Raw genomic sequence first — 21672 nt, forward strand, 5'->3', positions numbered from 1 at the left:
GAAAGCTAGTCTACATTTAATAATTATTATGTATGAGCTTGATTACTCTCATCAAGGAACCTTAAGCAAATTTGGTTTGCCATTGAATTCTTATTACTGATATATAAATACTATGTAACAATAATTTCTGGAATATATTTATTTTAATATAATAAATATAATCATATATTCTTTTTCCGTGATCATTTGTCTTCCAGCAAGAACGGAAGGGTAGTTAGACCAAATAATCAGGGATGGGATCCTATCAGTTTAAGAAACAGTTCGCTGAGCGCGCACTTCGCTGCCAGCTGATCTTCGGAGCTACAAGTTTGCCGAAACTGGTCTGAACTGGTAGAATTCCACCCCTGCAAATAATAGAAAATGAAGAAATTAAAATGTCCTGGGACTTTAAAATTCAAATAGACAAGCACCTGCCACATAACCCCAGACTTAACAATTGTCAACAAGAAAGACAAAAAAAAAGTCTGATTATTGGACTTGGCAGTATCTGGAGACAGCAGAATAGCGAGAAAGAGTTCAAGAAAATAACAGAATAGAGGTAGACGTAAGCATTTGTAGCAAAAGAAAGTGAAGATAGTAGTGATAGTGCCTTGGGTACAATCCTAAAGCATATGGAGCCCCATCTGAACGCCGTTACCATTGACAATATCACTATCAGTGAATTGCAAAAGGAAGCTTGGAGCAGCTTACATCCTGCAACAATACCTTTAACACCATCAAACAACAGCATCTGCCTATTCCAGGTCCTTGGGAAGAATTTGATAGGTAGATAAAAATCCCAAATCTCATCTAAACATCTGGCTGACTATGCAACCAACCATAATAATAATAAATGGTAAGGAGTTAGCAAGATTTTCTTTCCCCATTCTTGCCTAGGACAAGCAGAGCTGCACTAATTTAATACATCTGTCACTGTATTCCTAGGCATTGTCAGTGCTACATTTTTTTTTTAATTTATGCACTGGAATATGTTTAAGAATGAACCCTTTAAACTATAATCATATTTCAAATGAATCAATATAATCAATACAAACTATAAATGCTAAACATTGCCATTAAAACCAATAGTAAAATAGTTAAAAATACAATTTAAGTGGATTTGTAGATCTTTTCTGAGGAGAAAAACAACTTGAAGATGCTTCCAAGCTCAATATATATTGGATATGCATTGGATAATATATGAATGTCCTTCCATACATTTCCTAAGCTTTTACTTGCCAATTTCTCTCTTACAATAACTGAGAAGGACCTCTACTGGCAACTAAATTTACTACAAGTGAAAGTACCTTACCCAACATTTCAAGTTTAAATTAGCACTGGGATTGAGAAAGCAGCTGTATGTTCTTCTACCTGAAATTTCTTAATTATTTTTAGAAGAATTTTATATAAAGTACATCATGGTAGTCCACCCTAACAGTTACCAGAATACAAATAAAATAGAGAGACAATGTGTCTTTTCCAGGTAGCATCCACATGGTGTACCAGCCTTGTTAAAACAAAAAATATATCACCTGAGTTTTCCCCACCATACAAAACACATTGGTTTCATAGAAGGGACCCAAGATTGATTGACTGATCATTTATTTAAAAATATGTATATGGCTATGCATCTTAAGCAAATCTGGAGTGCTCACAACAATAACCGAATACCAATTCTGGCAATAGCGATAGCACTCAGACTTATATTCCACTTTACATGGCTTTTACAGCTCTCTCTAAGCAGTTTACAGAGTCAGCATATCGCCCCCACAATAAAACCGATGAATAAAACAATCATAAAACTATAATAACAGTAAAACCATAAAACAAAATAGAGTGTAGTAAGGAGACCCAGATTCAGAGGTGGGTTCCTACCAGTTCGGACTGATTCGACCAAGTAGGTAGTAACTCAGCCTGCCACGCCCCCAAACCAATTCTATCTTGTTTTTTTTTCCTTCTGCACATGCACAGAAGCATTTTTTTTCAGTACTGAGCATGCACGCACAGTACTGAGTGAACCGGTAGTGGCAGCAGCCGGTTCCCACCACTGCCCAGATGGTTGGGGGCAATATGCTGACTCTGTAAACCACTTAGAGAGGACTATAAAGCAGTGTGAAGTGGTATATAAGTCTAAGTGCTATTGCTACTTGTTTGTCACCATCTATCTCTAAAAACATTAAAAATTCAATTGGAGTCGAGCATATAGTAAATTTAAATAAGTAAACCATAACAATCTGCCTCTAACTTTAATTTACTAAAGCCAGTTATTTTATGCTAATGTTGCACCATGTTGTCATTTGTAAAAAGTCTTGGAAGCTCAGAATTTTTTTTTTAAATAGTAATTATTATGCTACCGGAAGGAATTATTTTCCTCTCTGCTTCATTTTTAAAGCTACCTCCTTTCCTGTCTTCCTTTACTGGAGGATTAACACACAACTATTCAGGTTTGGCTATATGATATACGCAATATATGTTGAAGAGCTGAAATAAGAGTTATTTAAGGACAAAAATCCTAGGAAGATGAAGTAGTGAAGTGATAAAGTAATATGGAATAACATGGAAAGCTAAGCAGTTCATAGCAATCCAACAGATTTTTAACTTAAGAAAATGAAAACACCCCTTGGCTTAAAACAGAGATGGGACCTCAAATTTGTAGTGTTATTTTCATGCCATCTCAGGAGAGTTCCCACCAACTTCCCCAGACATGAGTCAGTAACAAGAGCAGTCATGTTACCTACATTTCTTTTTAAACAGTGGCTCCCAATTATCCTCAAAATTCCATTTTGAAGTTTTAAAAAATAGGCAACAAAATCAAATAATGCTACATAACAAAGTAACTAACTAAAGGATGGGGGGAGGAGAGCCTCTATTCTTAATTTGTTATGAGTAAATTTATAAGGTAATTTGAATAAAACAGTTCAGAAGAATCTTGATTTGCATATGTAAGAGCAAAAGACTTTTATGTGATGAAACCTTACTGTAGTTGCCTTAATGTATTTCTTTTTCTTTTAATATATATAATGGATTCTGGGGTTGCTATTTATGTATTTATTATTGGTTCCTCTGAACGAAGGAGACACATCAGAAGACCAGTTCTTTCATTTCCCAATTAGGAAAATAAAATAGAGAAAAAAGAATCAGATAAAAGCAAGGGGAGAAAAGGCTTTTGAGGGCATCTCATGTTCTGATAAGAGAAGCATAACCAATGTGTTTGATGTATGAAAAAAAAAGCTTCCAGGGGAGAGGGGAGTAGAGGATACAGCAATCTCTTGATATGAGTCAATTTAAAAAGGTGACAATAATATGGATATAACAGGGAAAAGTTGGTTGAACTTTCTTTATTTTATCTGCTTTGGGAAATTGATTTTCAAATTGATCTGTATTCAAATTTAAGAACTTTGCTATATTTTGATGTTCTACTGTTCACTGGTGTTATTCTAATTATAAATAATGATATTAACGTGTCAGGTTAAAAGGAAAAACTTCAGGCACAAGAGATTTAGCAGTTCTACATTGCAATACTTAAAAAAAAAACCTCTACACAGCTACTTCTTTTGAAATTCAGGAATGGTTAAATTAAACAGTCAAAAGCTGTTAAAGACAATGAGCTAATAGCCCAAACAAAGAAATATTTGTTACAATACTTCTTTACATAACAATGTGAGTCTCAGAAAGGATCACGATTTACATTTTGTTGCTTCAAATGAACAATGAACGTTTAATCAGGCTTGTACTGATAATTGCCTTTTCTTTAAGAGCGCTATGAAATGAATGTATCCGAGGCAGCTCCCTTGGGCACCATCCTTGGAAAAATCATGGCAAATGACAGTGACATAGGAGACAATGCAGCTATGGATTATATAATAGAAGATGATAACCCTCATATCATTTGTATCATTACTAATAATGACACCCAGGAAGGAATTGTCATATTGAACAAGGTGAGATGTGATCTGTAACATTACAAACAGGGAACCAGGCAAAATCAAACAGCTTTACTCATTATAGGTTCAGATGGGAAGAAGTTGTAATAACTCTAAAAGCTGTTTCATCCTCTTTTCCAAGATTTCACCCTACATAAGCATGATCAATATAAATAATGTATTCATAAAATGGGCAGTTTATTTGTTGCATACCTAGAAACAAACAGTGTTAATCACTCTTGACTGAGAAAGTTAAATATTCTGTGTTAAACTCTGCTGGCTTCAGATTGTCTCAAGAAATGTGTTCTCTTGGCTTAACTTGAAATAATTCTTTCGAGCAGTCCTTATTAAGTCTAATTTTGCACTGCAGGCTAAACTACTTACTTCCCATGTTGCTTTTAAAATTCCAGTCTGGTTTGTAGTGGTTTGGCAATGAAGCTGGATTTGTGCTCAGACAATGGCCTTTTCAAGCTACGATTGGTCTGTCCTTGCATTTCAGCCTTTTAATCTGTATAAGAAAGGCAACCCTTAATGAATGGCCTCTATTGAGAGGATCTCCCAGGGTCTATCTTTTTTTTAAAAAAAAAATTAGGAACTGTTTTCTTCTCAACAGCCCCCATTCTTTTCCTTTGCTTTCCAAAATGTTTCCACACATGCATACCTTTACATACCCTTCATATATCCTATAGTGTTTCCACTCGTTACTCACCTTATTGTATCAATCCAAAAGACACAGATTATGCCTTCATTCCACTGTAGCCCATAGAAACTTTGGGGAAACAGAGAACTGATGGTCCAGATTCTTAGAAGTAAAGGAATAGCATTCATTGCAATTGTGCAACTTCCTTCCGACATACCTGTGTTGATATTGAAATACTTTAAAAGGTTGCAGTATAGTGGACACAGAATGGGTGGAAATGAAATGGATGTCAGAAAGAAAGTTCAAGGACGGGCAAAGATATGCTGGAAAAAAAAGAGTAAGAGACAATGACCAAGAGTATCTATAGTAATTTTTACAGACCACCATTAGATCAACTGGAAGAAAAGTAAATGAAATCAGCACAGAACATAATGAACCAATCCAGCAGTCCAGGATGAAATGGCTGTAAAGGGATGCAACCAATGCTGTTTCTGTTTTTATGGAGTAACCATACCTGTTCATTGCAAAGACTATGTGCTCTGTTGTCTCCCCCCCCCCAGAAGGGATCTAGGACAACTCACTGTGATCATCTCACAAATGCCAACTCACTGTAGCCAACTTGCCACGGGACAGTGGCAGGCAACATTTATTGTGCTCAGTTGCCCTGCATGGAATTGCCCAACAGCAAGTTATCCACAGTGAGTTGGCTGTGGTGAGATGGCTGCACTGAAATACAGTAGCCATGTTGGATTGGCCATAGAGAGATTGCTGTAGTGAGTTGGCTGTGGCAAGATAGTATCTGAAAGTTGGCCATGGCAAGATGGCAGTGGCTGTTCCATTCCATTCCAGAAGTGATGCTGAAGGTTGGACAAGGAGTAATGGATGAAAACTGACCAAGGAGAGATTCAAACTAGAAATAAGGAGGATCTTTCTGACAGTGGGAACAATCAACCAATGGAAAGCTTGCCTTTGGAAGTTGTGGGGGCTTCATCCCTTGAGACTTTCAAGAAGAGATTGGACTGTCATTTGTCAGAAATGGTGTAGGGTCTCCTGCTTGAGTGGGGGGTTGGATAGATGACCTATAAGGTCCTTTCCAACTCTGTTAATCTGCTAATCTGTTAAATCTGACCCCTCTCTCCACAATTCTGTTTTTTCCTTATCTCCCCATGCTTCCTGGCTGGGAAACATTGGAGGGATTTGTTCATGATGATTCTCTTTCCCTTGGATGGGAAACCCAGGGAAAGTGTCAGATCACTGGACAAGATGAAACACCACACAGTAATTTATATTACCAAAACCAACTAGTAAGAAAGGTAACTGAAAAAAGTATGCACATGAGGATTACACTAACATTTTCTTCCCCTCGGGGCAGAAAAATATTGGATAACATGCCTATTTTGAAAACATTCCCTGTGAAACTGAAGCAATGTTTCTCAATTACCTGCTTATTGTTGTTAATTTCTCAGTATCCAATTTTCTTCTTCTTCTTCTTCTTCTTTTTATAGACAGTTGATTATGAAAGCCAAAGGGCATACAAAATAAAAGTCAAAGGCATTAACCGGCATGTTGAAAAGCACTTCCTTGAAAAAGATGCTAAGTTTGAAGATGAAACGATTCTCAGGATCACAGTGAAGGATGCTGACGAGCCTCCAGTTTTTCTATTAGAGGAATTCTTTATGGAGGTTCCTGAAGACAACTTGAATGGCTCATTTGTGGGAACTGTGAGTGCCAGAGATCCAGATGATATTGACAGTCCAATCAGGTACACCCAAATTTTAAGATATTCCTGGATAGAGATATGACTGGACATAATATTATTATATGGTTTTTAGTGACATTGAAGAATACTTCCCAAGAACATTGGTGTAAGCCTTTGGGTGCTGTATATCTGAACATTACACATGTAGTTATTTTATTGCAATGGAGGTTATAGATAAATCTCCTGCTTGCAAGGTATCCCTTGCTTCATTGGGATTCAGAAAAAGGAAACTTTCATAAAGTTTCCTGCTCTGAAAGGTAGGGAAGGAAGGAAAGCTAAACTAAGCAAAATAAATGGGTCACAAAGTCTGTGAAAATAAATCTATCAGTTTTGTTCTCCCGGTTTCAAGGGTTTTCTATCCTTTATGTTTAATGGAAGTGGTAGTTGTTCTTTTGCCTTTCTCCTCTTAGTATTTTTTCCCTTTGACATTGTTTCAAAGCAGCCACAATAAAAATGCACTGCTGTAGCCCAACTTAGTTGCCAGTGTGAGTCACTTCACAAGTGGCACTTCACTGTCTCTTTTTAATCGAGTCCTTCACCTGCTGGGAGCCTGTCTGTGAAAGAAGAATGAATAATGCATTTTAGATTTGCTTCACTCTAATACAGGTATGAGCATATTTCAGCGCATAAAAAGAGGGGCTTTGATCTTGGCAGCAGTGAATTTTAAATGTTTATCACTGTTCATTTTTCATGATTTCTGAATAGCCAAAGCACTCATATCCATATTCATGGCTACACAATTCTGTTTCCTTGACTGACAATAGTTTATACATCCTTCTTTATGAAGGAATTTTTGTATTCCAGGTCTCCGAAACTCACTCTTCCTCTTTCTTCTCTCTTTTTTTCTAAACCTTTCGTGTGCAGATATTCTATTACCCACCACAAGTATTTAAAGACGTTTTTCAGCATTAATGCCCATAATGGAACAATTAGTATAACTGGACCTTTGGATCGAGAGAAACAGATTTGGCACAACCTAACTGTTACTGCCATAGAATCAAGTGAGTAGGAGTTTTAAGGTACCTGTCCCAAATGTGTATCATGCAAGGGCATCTGCAGGAAAGGACGTTAAAAAGTCAAGAAGGCAGCTCGGATGGTGAAATCCAAGCCCACCTTGCTATGATGCTTGTAAAAAAGGACTAGAGCTTGGCTCGTGCATTTATCATCATCAACTTGACTTATTTAGCTACCCTTGCAGATGTCCCTGTTACCAATATCTTTTTATAATAATTATTTTCCAAAGGGTTCATCTTTTGCAGTTGAGACTTCTTGTTCCTTTGTTGCTTGTTTCAAAAGGTAACATTAAGGAAAGGGATGCCTTTGTAGCAGAGGTGGGTTCTGGATGGCACTACTCCCAGTTTGCTCATGTGTGCGCTTGATGCACGCTGTGTGCGCATGCGCAGTACAATTAAAATTGAAACTGAAAAACCAAGATGCCGCCACCACCATGCAAAGAACTGGTTTGGAGGCGTGGCAAGCCAGGGTTGCTACCGGTTCTAGCGACCCAGATCACCAAACCACTACCGGTTTAGCTGAACCAGTTCGAGCCATTAAGAATTCACCACTGGTTTGTGGGGGTTTAATCTAAAATTTTATTTTCTTTGATCAAAGAGCACATTTAAAAGGACAAACAATACAGGTAGTCCTCGACGTAGAGCTACAATGGAGCCCAGAATTTAGATTGCTAACTGGGAATTTGTTAAGTGAGTTTTGCCCCATTTTAGGAGGTTTCTTGCCACATTGGTTAAGTGAATTGCTGCAGTTGTTAAATTATTGACACAGTTTCTAATCTGGCTTTCCCATTGACTTTACTTGTCAGAAGGTCACAAAAGATGATCACATGATCCCAGGACACTGCAACCCCCATAAATATGAACCAGTTGTCAAGCATAGGAATGTAAACCACATGGCCACGTGCATGCTGTAAGGGTCATTAGTGTGGAAAATGGTCATTAGTAATTTTTTTCAGTGCCGTTGTAACTTCAAATGGTCACTAAATAAACTGTTATAAATCAAGGACTACCTGTATAATGGAAATAATAAGGTACACTGCAGGATATAAAATTGTCCTCTTGATACAGGAGCTTATATTATATTAGACTATATTTATCAGTTCTTTATTCGTTTATGAATTAATAAAGTTAATTTCACTTTATTAATTATTAGTGGTCATGAAATTACCCAGTGTTTACCTGAACTCCAGTCAGAAAAATTAATTCTGAAACTGACGGCAGATTCAGTTGGACTTCTATATAGCCCCATCCCTTTTGATATTCTGAAAAGCTCTTAAGATCTGGTTATGGGCCTCCTATGAACTGGAGATATGTCTAGATAGCATTCTTGATGAAGGAGGTATTTTTATATTCTTCAATTATGGGTTGCGTTTTTTTATTAGGATATCTATAGGTTTTTATAGTTGTATTTTCTCTTTTTATTTTCCTGCTTTTTATCTATTGTTATGCACTGACCAGTGTCTCCTTGGGAAAGTTGAGTGGCTATATAAATTTGATTAACAAATGAATTTAGTTGGAATTGAAAAGGATTGTCTATAAATAGTTCTCCAGTTGGTGTTATATAAAATTACAATGCAAGTTGGAAGTTGCCTAATCTATGCATTTCTTCGCAAGTCACCTTGCCTTTTAGATGTTATTTCTTGCTTGGTTTTTTAAAAAATACTTAGAATTAGAACTAAACAGTCTCTGCTAAATTTTTAGTTCCTCATAATAAAAGGGTAAATGCAAATCATAAAGGGACAGTTTTATCTATCTTAAGATTGGTTCTTCAGTAGGACAAGCATATGGTTTTTCATTAAAAAGATACTGCAGGCAAACACTTCAGCCAAATAAAAGGAGAAATAATTTCCATATTTTTTTTCAGAATCCCAGCTGAGTGAATACAGCATTTTAAGTGTACTAAAAATAGTGGATTTTATATGCACAATGTCAAGACATTATGTGACTGTTTTCATTCATATTCTTAGATTTTAGCTTTTTTAAAATCACAAAAACATAGCAAAAGAACTTTAACTATAAAATATTCTTAATAATTACAAAAAAGTCAAGACTATCTAACTATAATTGTACTAATTATTTATTTAAATAAGCACTTACGTCTTGCTCTGCGGATAAATGTGCACTGTTCCAAAGAGGTAAATAATTAAGATAATTTAAAAAAAAACTATTTTAAAAAAATGGAAAATAAGACAAAAGTAATCCCCAAAGTGCTTTTTTCAAATGGCAACTGTTTTTGGTTTGAAGAAGCTTCTTGGATAAGAAGTGAAACATCTTCAAGCCAAAAATTAAATCCAGTTGCCATTTGAAAAAAATGCACCTTTGGGACAACCATGACCTGGATGACTAAGAATCTTCATAGACAAGACAAAAGTAAGTGAATTGAATGTCAGCTATCAAATCTAGAAGCTAACATTTAAAAAAAATCATGTAGAATGAATATAAAGACAAAGTCTGTTGTAATTAGTTTAACTGATGCTGGTACAGTGGAAAGAAATACACATTTCCATTTATTAGTGCATGTGTGATGCTTACATCATATGAGTACTTTTGAAAGGGATTGCATATTGTGAAAAGGTAAAAATTGAGTATTTGAATCTGTTTGATCAAAGATTGACCTAAAATTAATTCAGAGATTCTAGTTTAGAATTATGGCGTTTTTGGATCACATTAAAGAAATGGAGAGGCAAGGGGAGTAATGGAAAGAGAGACAGATGTGTAGTAACCATCCAAGAAAGAATAGAGGAGTTGCTTGTTCACATATTTCAAAAATGGCAGCTAAGTCCAGGAAAAAGGGCAAAAATAATATGTAGACATAAACTTGATGAAATTTCAGAATAATAAGCACTTGGGCTAGTAATCTCAGTAATTACAACTACTTAGTTGAGATCTACATCTTTTCCAACAGTACTACAACTGGAAATAAACCAAACAACAAAATTAGAGAGAGAGAAAAGAAAACTTTAAAAAAATGAAATTATGATTTTCAATTTCCAGTCATAAAAACTTTTGCCTTGTTAGCCACTTTCTCCTGCTCTTAGAGTTTATAGGAATGTAATAATTTGGAAGAGTTAGATACTTAAACTATTTCCTAAATCATATTTTCAAGGAAGATTACCTGAATTGCCTATTTATCTATTCAAAATTCCAAGTAGTTTATACATGCTGAAAACAAAACTGCAAATATGTTGGATCTCCTCAATTTTACATGAATGCATAATTTTCCCAAACAAATGGCCTGATGCTTATAAGTATCCATGTATTAACTGAGTTGCTTAATAATTTGGGAAGTGATTTTTTTGGAGTGAGAAAGATAATTCCTATAATTGTACCACACTTTGCCTTTATCTACATATCATAAATTAACTTTATTAATTATAATTTATTGCAGATCAACTTTAACTGAAAAGAAAGAAAAATAAAACAAACATGGGAATGTAAAACATAACTTTGGTGGTATGGGTAGGGGAGGAATAAACATATATTAAAATATTAAATATGTATTATATTTGGAAATTGCATTTCATACCTCACTATTGCAGAGCTTTACTTATAAATGGTGAATTAATTTAAGTAATCCTATAGTCCAGTTCTTTAAAATAAAACAGATTAATTGCATATTAGTTGCCTTACCAACCAGTGACAGAACTAATAGTTAAAATAGTTCAACAGGGGGACAAATACCCTAAAATATTTTGTTTAAAACAATGTCAGATTTACTACACAATCCTTCTGCATGATATCACACTAGCTTCCATATTATGATACATAAATAGTCAAAATAAATTATTTATCCAAATTTCTGATAATATTATATGCATTTATAGCACATTGGCACAATGGAAAATTCTCACAGACAGGTGTTGAAATTATATCCAGAAACTCTTTCACTCTTCTTTTTAGTGTATAATTAAATATTTTACTTTACTATTTATTTAATCATTCACTAGTAGAAATGTATCTTAGAAAATAGAAGTGTCCAGTTTTTGAACACTTCCTTGCAGTAAGAAAGGCCTACTTTGTAGCTCTACTGAATTCAGTTGAGTATATATCAGAGCAAATTGTAGCATATTGTGCTTTAATTCACTTAAGTAATTAAGGAAAAAGGATTGCTTTATACATTTGTCTAGCTTACAGCTCACAAATCATCTTGATAATTAAGCTAATTTAAATATAGTGCAATTCACTGTTATATAGTTCTTTTCTGAATGCCTTAAGCAAAGACCCATCTGTGCAAAAGGATTTGAATTTAACATATATTCACTCAATTATTTACAAAACCTCCTTACCTTCCTTCCTTCCTTCCTTCCATACATACATGCATACATCAATTTTGAACTCATGAAGACATATGAACTTTTTTATTTGCTGTTTAATTTCTATAAACTATATTATAGCAATAATCAAACACAGAATGCATCTGAATTAATATTTGTAGTTGCCAAGGTTGTATTAGATCATTTATGAATCATTTCTTATAGAAGATTTTTTATAAGATGATATACAAAAAGCAACATGCAAAACACTATTGTTTGTATTGTGATTTCATTTTGTCATATATTAATGTTGAATGTAGTCTTGTATATAATACTTTTTATTTAAAATCTAAACTGAACATCACAATGTTCCTTAGAAAGGATTTTTGAACAGAAAGAGAAAGAGAGAGAATTGCAACAGTAGAGAAAAAGTTGTTGACTTTTCATTTTGTTGTATTTTTTATTTTTGTTTTCTTCTAATTTAGTAAACCCAAAGCAAATGTCAGAAGTAAATGTTTATATTAAAGTTCTTGATGCAAATGAATATGCACCAGAATTTGCAGAATACTATGAGACTTATGTGTGTGAGAATTCAAGAGCTGGACAGGTAAGACTAACACTTTGTAAAAAGTATTAAAATTCTCCTGAGATCTATTATAATTTATATTGATATTCATTGTTTCCTGATTGCTTATTTGTACCTTATGACTATCATTAAGTGTTGTACCTTATGATTCTTGATGGATGTATCTTGTCTTTTTATGTACACTGAGAGCATTTGCACCAAAGACAAATTCCTTGTGTGTCCAATCACACTTGGCCAATAAAGATCTCTATCCTATTCTATTCTATCTGCCAATGTTTCTTTCTTCTACTTGTAGGAAATATTGTAAGACTTTTTTTGTTCATGCATGCATCTGGAGTAAAATCTTTCAGCTGTAGTGAAGAGCAACAAAGATGATTAGGGGACTGGAAGCTAAAACATATGAAGAACGGTTGCAGAAACTGGGTATGTCTAGTTTAATGAAAAGAAGGACTAGGGGAGACATGATAGTAGTGTTCCAATAGCTCAGAGGTTGCCCCAAAGAAGAGGGAGTCAAACTATTCTCCAAAGCACCTGAGGGTAGAACAAGAAGCAATGGGTGGAAACTAATCAAGGAGAGAAGCAGTGACATGCAGTCAGGTGAGGCAAGTGAGGCACAGCCTCACCACTCTCATCATGAAAAAAAAAAGTAAAAGGAAAAAGCTGAGCTAGTTACTGCCTCACCGTGGATGATTCTGCTTAACTGTTAAAATAAGCTGGAAAAGGTACGTGTGGGTTGGAGGGAGGGGGAGGAATTCAAACTTCATCCTTCTGGTGCTCTGCAGGGCTTTGGGCAAAGGCTGGAGGGAAGGACCCTGGCTCGCTTGTGTTCTCCCTCCCCAAGAGTAGTTTGATTGCAGGCAGAGCCACATTGTGGGGCCAGTGTGTGTGCTACAGCATGACTCTTTGCCTGGCTTCCTGCCTCCTCCTGTGGTCTCCTCACTGGTGCTCTCTCCCCCCAAGTGTGGTGACTTCCTCCCCAGGCCCCCATTCATTTCTCCTCACACACACACAGCTGGATAAAACTATATAAAAATCTAGCCCAGCTTCACTGATTACAAGTTTGAAAAGGCAACGTGGCTCCACCTGCAATCAAACTACACTTGGGGAGGGAGAGCACAAGCGAGCACTGATGAGACCACAGGAGGAGGCAGGAAGCCAAGCAAAGAGCCATGCTGTAGTACACACACTTCCCCCCAGTCTCTTTCTTTTGGAAGGCTCAGATCGGCTCCCCTTCGGCTTCTCTGCCTCTCCTATCACCCCAGCCTGCCAGCAGGAGGTGGTGGGTGGGCTTTATTGTGTTCCAGGCATTTCCCACCCAGACAGCAGGCTGCATTTGCAGTGGTGGAGGTGTTTGGGAAAGGCAGCAGGGGAATGGGGGGGGGGGGTGGCAGAGGAGCTGCTTTCAAGCCACTGGAAAAGATATCCAATCCAACTTTTGTGTGTGTGTGGGGGGGGTTGTTTGAGAGTGAGTGAGAGCAGGAAGGGGTAGGAGAGATAGTCCAATCCAACTTCTGTGTGTGTGTGTGTGTGTGTGTGTGTGTGTGTTTGATTGAGAGAGGGGGAGGAAGGGAGAGAGGGAGGAAGGAGGGGAAGGAGAAGAAAAAGTAAAAGAAAGAAGGAGCAAAGGAGAAAAACAAATGCTGTCGCTTTAAATTGGAACTGAGCATGTCTGGCTGTGGAATTCTGGGAGTTGAAGTCCACAAGTCTAAAAATATTTGAAACCCAGCACTGTGTCAGTGCCTCACCAGTCATAAACCTCACTGCACGTCACTGGAGAGAAGCAACTTAGAACTGAGGAGAAATTTCCTGACAGTTATTAATCAATGGAACAACTTGCCTGCAGAAGTTGTGAATGCTCCAACACTGGAAGTTTTAAAGAAGATATTGGATAACCATTTGTCTGAAGTGTTGTAGGGTTTCCTGTCTAAGCAGGAGGTTGGACTAGAAGATCTCCAAGGTCCCTTCCAATCATGTTATTCTATTCTATTCTATTCTATTCTATTCTACTTATCTAGTTATAACATTATTCTTTTTTTTTCTTCTATATCAGAAATGCGAAGAGAGGCTTTGTTCTGACCGCAGGTTACTTGTATTTTCATAGCCATATATTGTTCTGTTTGTCTTTACAAAATGATTGCATGCTAGGATGAAGTGTTAACTACAATAAAAGAAGTTAATTTTATCCTCTGCTTAGCTTTCCTTTACCTCTCTCTATGTTTTATCCTTCACTGTTATAAAGAGGGCATAGACCTGAAAATAAAATAAAACAATATTCAGGAGTTCCAAGAGATGTCCCAATTTACATTATCCTTTATCTCCAATTTAGGGTTATTGAATCATTTCCTGCCATTTTAATGTCACCACTTGCAATACTGGCTTAGCTGTTGATATAAATTTTAGTTTCTTTTGGCACTTCTAACAGCCAGGTACTGCTTATGGGGGGAAAAATGATCCTACCATTTCCCCATAAGCAGAACTTGGCTCTTAGAAGTCCCCAAAGAAACTAAAATTAATGATGGGGCTGAATTCGATTTATTATATCAAATCAGATCAAATGTATGTGCAGAATAATCTCAATTTAATTTAGTTTTAGCTTTAATTCTCTGGCCAAAACTGAGCAACAGGCATAACAAGAAATGTTATCTATCCTCACACGACTAGAATTTGATTGGCTCTTGGTTCTAGACTAATAAACCTGAGGAGTAGAGGTGCTCTTAGAATCTTAATTATTTTAAGAATCAAAACAATGCATCATTCCCTACTCCACTTGAAGTATTAAATTACATTAGTTGGGCAATAGAAATCCCACTCTTTGATGTATTGTTGCCTTCATTTCTGTGTATCTTTGTCTACAGTTGATACAACCTTAGCATTATTTATTTATTTTTGTCTTTTAATGACCCCGTAATCCTTTGCATTGGGGTGGAATCATAAAAACTGAATGGAGCTGAATGTTTACTGGCTGGACACCCTTCCTGTCACCAATGCAGAGTTCACAAGAGATAGTTACTCATAGTGCCCAGAGAGAAAAATATCTGCTGCTACCTAGGATTGAACTCACAGCCTCCTGATTGTGAGGCGAGATCTCCCCCTCTAGGCCACTGCACCACTCACAGTCATAACATCATATGATTAAGAAAAATGATTGCATTTTTTTAAAACTGGGTTTACCTGGGAGGATCTGATAGTATCAAAACAAGAATATGTGTATCATCTTGCCATTAAATAAATTATATGATAATGCAACTGCAACGTGATGTCTGACATATGAATGATCATCTTCATGAAAACATGATCAACACATGTTGATTCTGCACTGTGCATTAGTTATAAGCAGGCAATGCCATTGTCTAATTGGAGCATGCTAACTGTGAGAGAAGATTCTCTTGCTATTTTAGATTCCTTCAAAAAAAAAAAAAAAAACTAGTTAAGAAGCCAGTAACTATATGCATAGTTTAGCAGCTAAGCAAGAATATCGTTAGTTTTGTGTGAATAGCTCAATCTCCCCATGGGTCCATAATTTTAGTTTTAACCACAGATTCCTATATAGATCTTCAAAATAGGATAGGACAATATATGTGTTGTATACATACATGTATGACTGACATTAGCAAGAACAAAGTCAAAAAGGATAAGATGATTGCTATAGTAGTATGAGCAACACCTCTTTTGTGTATGCATGTAATCTTGATGAATGTGCAAAGTGCTAGACCTTCAGTGGTTTTGACAAACTGCTAAGTTGCCTTTTACTTTCTACTGCTGTTCTATTGCATGAATTGATGAAGAATGGTCAAGGGGAGTAAACTAGTGATGGGCTGCTATCGGTTCAGACTGGTTCGGGCGAACTGGTAGTTGCAACCTGCCCCCACCCACCTGCCCTGGCGCTTTGCTGTCCTATTTAGCCTTGTTCTTGATGCTGTATGCATGTGTGCAAGGCGTGTGTGCAAAGTGCATGCATGGAAGGTCGGACGCATGTGCACGCTCACATTTTTTGTGCTGTGTGAACCAGTTGTTAATTCATGTGCCGCCCATCTCTGAAGTAAACAATTATACATTTCCTTCCTACAACTTTCTTGCCCCATGTTAAAGGTGAAAGGAGAAGATAGGAGATCAGTATTCCAATTCATTTCTACAATTTGGTCACTGTCCTGGAAGATACTGTTTCTCAACGTTAGCTGTATGGACGTTAGCGTTAGATGTATGGACTTCAACTCCATGAGTTCCCCAGCCGCTCATCTTAATATTTCCAAGATTCAGAAACATTGTTCTAGTGCATCAAAAATAATCATAAACATAATTTGTGGCAAAGTAGAATCTACGGGAGGGAGGGGAGTCACACAACAGATTATAAATAATAATATATAAATAAATATTTATTTCTTAGCCGCACCCTCTCCCGAAGGACTCGGGGCGGCGTACAATGAAACATATGAAATAAATATGTGGACAAAACAAACATATAACAGAGACATATACCGAGACATACACAAGGAGGAGGTCGGCTGATGAATAAAAAACAATTAGAATACAGTGATTAAAAAACCCCTAAATAATTAAATATAATTAAAATACCCAATTAAAAACCCGTCAGGAGCGATATGGTTAGATCAAAGTTGAGCCAGGCCAGCTACTTGGAATAGGTGGGTCTTAAGCTTAATACGAAATACGATTGTCAATTGCATTGCACGTGATGTTTGAAGGATTGGGCCAGATATCACAATACGAGCATAAAATCTTGATATGGCATAGCTGAACATAAACTTTAGTATCAAAACTCAACTGGGATTAAAAGAATTTGGTAGATGCACTAAATTGATTAATGATAGCTCTGCATTGAAGGCATAAATCTTTTGCTGTCATTGGTAGGTGGCCAAGCACTAGCTACACTAATTAAACTTTGCAATTGCCCTTGATTTTTTCTTCCTTGTATCAAAAGAAGAAACGTTAATATATTTCTGTTAAAGGAGATGGAAAGATGCCCTTTGGATGTCATAGCATGAGGAACATGAAACACCAAGCAGTCACACTTCTTATTCCGCTGCTTAATGTCACACTTGAAATAGTAGGGCAGGGAGGTCACGACATCTACAGAAGGGCTTCAGTTTGCAGATAAATGCGATTGCCTTCAAAAATACTTCCTTTCCAACAAGTATGCCAGAATGGCAGCAATTTATCAAACAATATAAAAGGGGACCAAATTGATCTAAGGTATTACAAAGGAAAGAATTGGACTCTGTTAGAATTATGATGACCTGGAACTATAGGGGAAAAAAAAAAACGATTTGGAATGTTCTGCTTCAAATCTCTCAATAGGAAAATAATGTGAAGAGCAAAAGCTTGAAAATATTTTCTGTTCAGCTTTTGTAGATAAGACTAAGCAGGAAGAAGCACTTTACCATTATCTTTGCTGGAACTGATTTTTTTTTCAGGGATAAGGCATATTGCTTTTTTGTTGTATTAATATTGCTTCCAATTTTGTTCCTACTCATAATAGAATTAGGATATACAAATCACTATAAAACTAGCCCATGTTAGTTTTATATTGTTATTTATTTCCAGTAAATTGCTTTAAAAAATGAAAAAAGTTACAAAATGTATTTTATATTGACATATGTTTACCCAATATATATTGTTTTGTACATATTTTTGTACAAAAAATTTATATTTAGCCATTATTTGTGCATTTTCTATAGAAATGGGAAATCTGTTTTCCCAAATCACTTTGAAAACATTCTGGTGGCTTAATGTTATGCCTTGCAGATATGACTTTTGTTTGCTCAAATGCAAGAGTCAGATCCAGCTGAACACAAAACATTGAATTTATCTGTGTCTTTCCACATTTGTACATATTTATTTTGACACAAATCCCTGCAATTTGAGGATCATCTGTGGATTGAATTTAATATGGCAATTTACTCAATTTAATGTATTGTAGAGTGGGTGAAAGTGTGCACTTTCAGTCAGAAATGGTAAAACAACACTTATTTACCTAGCACTTAATATAAATCAGCAATTATAATAAAAATAAGGCCTGTTGACTTGACATAAGCTCCCTTTCAAAAAATATCCTAAATACTATAAACAATAACAGTTTAAGTGAAATATTTTAATATATAAAATGGAGGAGCTTTCTGAATAAATGAAAGCCATGTTGAAGATTCACTTTGTTGTTCTCTCCTCCACATATATAAATAGCTTTCCTCCCCTGAGTTACTGAGGGGAGAAGGTATAGGAAAAATGCAATTATGCAAGAAAAATGAATTGAATAAATGCAATATTAAAATGCACAAAAGTCTATGAAAGAACTATCAGAATAATTTTTTGAGTATATCTAAAATTCTCTAGAGTTGGAACAAATCAAACTTCCAAAATCAAATGCTATTATAGAAATCACCCCATTCATCTAGTACAGTAAGCTTTACTCCAGGTTCATTGAAGAACATTATCGATGTCATTACTCCAAAGGACACTATCTCAATTAAGCTGTTTTTCTTACCCCTAGTATGAAAGGAAGATGTGGTCTAAGCAGCTACCTAAAACTAGCCATAATCTATAATATAAGTGAGCGCCATCATCTCCTGAAGAACTGATTCTATATGCTTTCTGTAAACATAGGTGCATTATTGTCTCTGCTAAGGACTATGTACCTCAGTTGACAGCACTGAATATGATATTAGCCTATACTCCAAGGTTTTCTGATAGTAGTCCATACTCCAAGGTTACTAGAGCTAGTTCTAGGCATAAATGAAACAATGTACTATTTAGGGAGTTACAATCTGAGGGAGGGTTTGAACATTCAAGATTCTTTTTCATTTCCTACATATTTGTTTTAGTTTCATATATGCATATTTCTATATATTAATCTATCATCATCATCATCATCATCATCATCATCATCATCATCATCATCATCATCTTTTAATGATCCCATAATCCCTTCTGGGGTGGAGTCTGGGCAACTGAATGGATCTGTTTACTGGCTGGATACCCTTCCTAATATATTCAGCAGATATGTTCTCAACGTGCCCAGAGAGAGAAATATCAGCCACTACCTAGAATTGAACTCACAGCCTCCTGATTGTGAGACAAGAGCTGCACCTCTAGGCCCCCACACCACTCATATATCAATCCATCATGATTCTCATTAATTACAATATGCTTTGTTTCTGCATTCATTCATATTTTCTAATCAAAGAGTGCTGTCTCTCACTCAACAAGAGATTCATTATGCATTTTGGTAGCATCCTTGTTGATTTCAGTTGTTTGTGGTACTTGCATGCAGAGCCCCTTTAGCTTCTCAAATCTTAGGGTTTCACCATGTTTAAATCTAGGTCAACTGGTGATATTCCATCATCCCACCTTGCCGAATCAAGTGTCCAGACAGATTTATTTATTTTGGAAGTAGAAATAGAACATCCTTTCTTTTCTGGCATTTAAAAACAATTCTGATCACATATTTTTAAAATGGGGCTTTTTCATCATTCTCCAAAGTACCTGCATGATGCATCTGTTTGCTCTTTGGGATGTAGATATTAAAGATAGGCCAATCACCCTGTCCAAACTCCTTTCCAAACTTGTGGGCAAAGGTATTGGGGTGACAATTTCTTCAAATTTGTCTGAGAATATCATTACTGATAAAGCCTAATCATAGCTCTTCCACCATGATAACTTCCTTTAGGATTTACTGGAAGTGTGAGAAGAATAGAGGCTTATGTAAACTGATGAAGAGACAAGGACAAAATAAAGGACAACAGATACAGAGCCATCTCCTTACTAAATCAGTGCAAAATTCTACTCTAACCATAAAGCGTTTCCAAATTTCTCTACTCTCTCAAAACAGTTTTGAATGCAAATTGCCTTTTATCCATTTGAATGACATGTAGAAATAAATGTGGGAAAATATCTCTAGCCGGCATCAGTAGGAATAGCCTTCCCAGAGTGTTAAATTACTATTGCAAACACATAGTCCATTTAAGCAAATGTTAGGCAGGTACCTAGTTGTCTTTTTCACTGCCTTGTAGATAATTTCAGTTTTCAGATTAATGAGGCTTGATACAACACAGTTCTTAGCAATTAGATTACAATCAATAAGCCAACTGCAGATGCTGGGTTTCCAAAATATAGTCTAACTATATTACTTTTGCATTCTAAACCTTGATCCAAATATAATTAGTGTAATACTGTTGTTTTTAAAATCCAGCCTATGGAAGAGCTAATCATTTGCTACATTTAAGTAATTAATCTAAGACCAAACTGAACATAATGTGGAATATCCAAGACTATAGACCAGTTCAGTCTGCAAAGTGGGGACTTAACCTTCCTTCATCAGCAATTTCCTGACTCAAACCCAATGGTGTCATTATTTATTCAGTGTCATTAGCTACTTTGAATTAGAATTTAGACAATTTTCTTTTTCTTCTTATATTGCCAGTAGAAGCTTTAAATCTGTGGAAAGATGCAAGGAAATCCAGCTGTTTACTAAGCAATTCCCTCCTCCTTTGGCTGTTAGATGCCAAATTATGAACATGGAAAGCTGCCAATGGTCCATCTAATCCTAGGTAGTTAATGGCTGGCAGCTGTTCCCCAAGGTTGCCAGGAAGATGGTTTTTTTCCCCAGCTCGGCTTGGAGATGCAGGAAATTGAATCTGGGGTATTTTGTATGGAAATCACATATTCAGCCAGTAAACTATGGCTCCACCTGTTTTAAGAAACTAAGAAAGTGCCAAAAATATCTTACTATGTACATCTCTAGATGATTTTTCCACTTTTAATTCAGCCACAACACCAGAATTCATGTTTTTAGAAACTCATTGATTTTGCTGGATTCTGCCCCAAATGTTTTATGTATACACATGCATACCAAATAGACGAATAAATATTTGATGCCCATATTAATTTAATTGTATCTTGCTTTATGAGATGAAGCTTTCCTAGGATCAGTTAAAATATAGGAGACAAAACAGTTGAATGTCTGACATTTACTGTGTATAGCTATCTATATGCCATTGGCAAAACACTAAGAAAACATGAGCGCATAGAAAAGATTAGCACATCTACATCCTCCTTATTTAAACCCTGAGAAATTGGTGTTTGTTTCTCAGTGTATGAGGTAAGGTTCTTTCTGAAATAGGAATATATCAAAGGAAGAAAAAGTATGGAAAACATGTACCAACCGTAAAACTTATATTGTGTGTAAAATGTTTCTTTTATCACATCTTTAAAGTAGAGTAATGGATGGAAACTAATCAAGGAGAAAAGCAACCTGAAACTAAGGATATTTTTTCTGACAATTAAAACAGTTAATATTTGGAATGACTTGCTTTCAAAATTTTGGTGCTCCAACAGTGAAAGTTTTTAAGAAGAGATTGGGCAACCATTTATTGGAAGTGGTATAGGGTTGGACTAGAAGACCTCCAAAGTCCCTTCCAACACTATTATTCATGCAACTATAGCAACAGGAAATGTTCCTTAGGACATCCATAAGAGGAATACTGAGAGAGGGAAATTGGGCTGCCACCT

The 21672-nt window shown here is 36.0% G+C and overlaps 1 protein-coding gene across 1 annotated transcript in view; it reads left to right on the forward strand.

Annotated features, from left to right (window-relative positions):
- The window catches only part of LOC309392127 (cadherin-19-like), an 82539-nt gene that overhangs the window by 48175 nt on the left and 12692 nt on the right, over positions 1 to 21672 (forward strand). The window contains exons 6-9 of the mRNA XM_081953120.1: positions 3736 to 3920; positions 6048 to 6304; positions 7166 to 7302; positions 12053 to 12174. Of these exons, the coding sequence (XP_081809246.1) occupies positions 3736 to 3920; positions 6048 to 6304; positions 7166 to 7302; positions 12053 to 12174 (701 nt within the window). The remainder of the gene's footprint in view (positions 1 to 3735; positions 3921 to 6047; positions 6305 to 7165; positions 7303 to 12052; positions 12175 to 21672) is intronic.

The sequence above is a fragment of the Natrix helvetica genome, assembly GCF_964273705.1.
Source record: "Natrix helvetica genome assembly, chromosome: 4".
In the NCBI taxonomy this organism is placed as follows: domain Eukaryota; kingdom Metazoa; phylum Chordata; class Lepidosauria; order Squamata; family Natricidae; genus Natrix; species Natrix helvetica.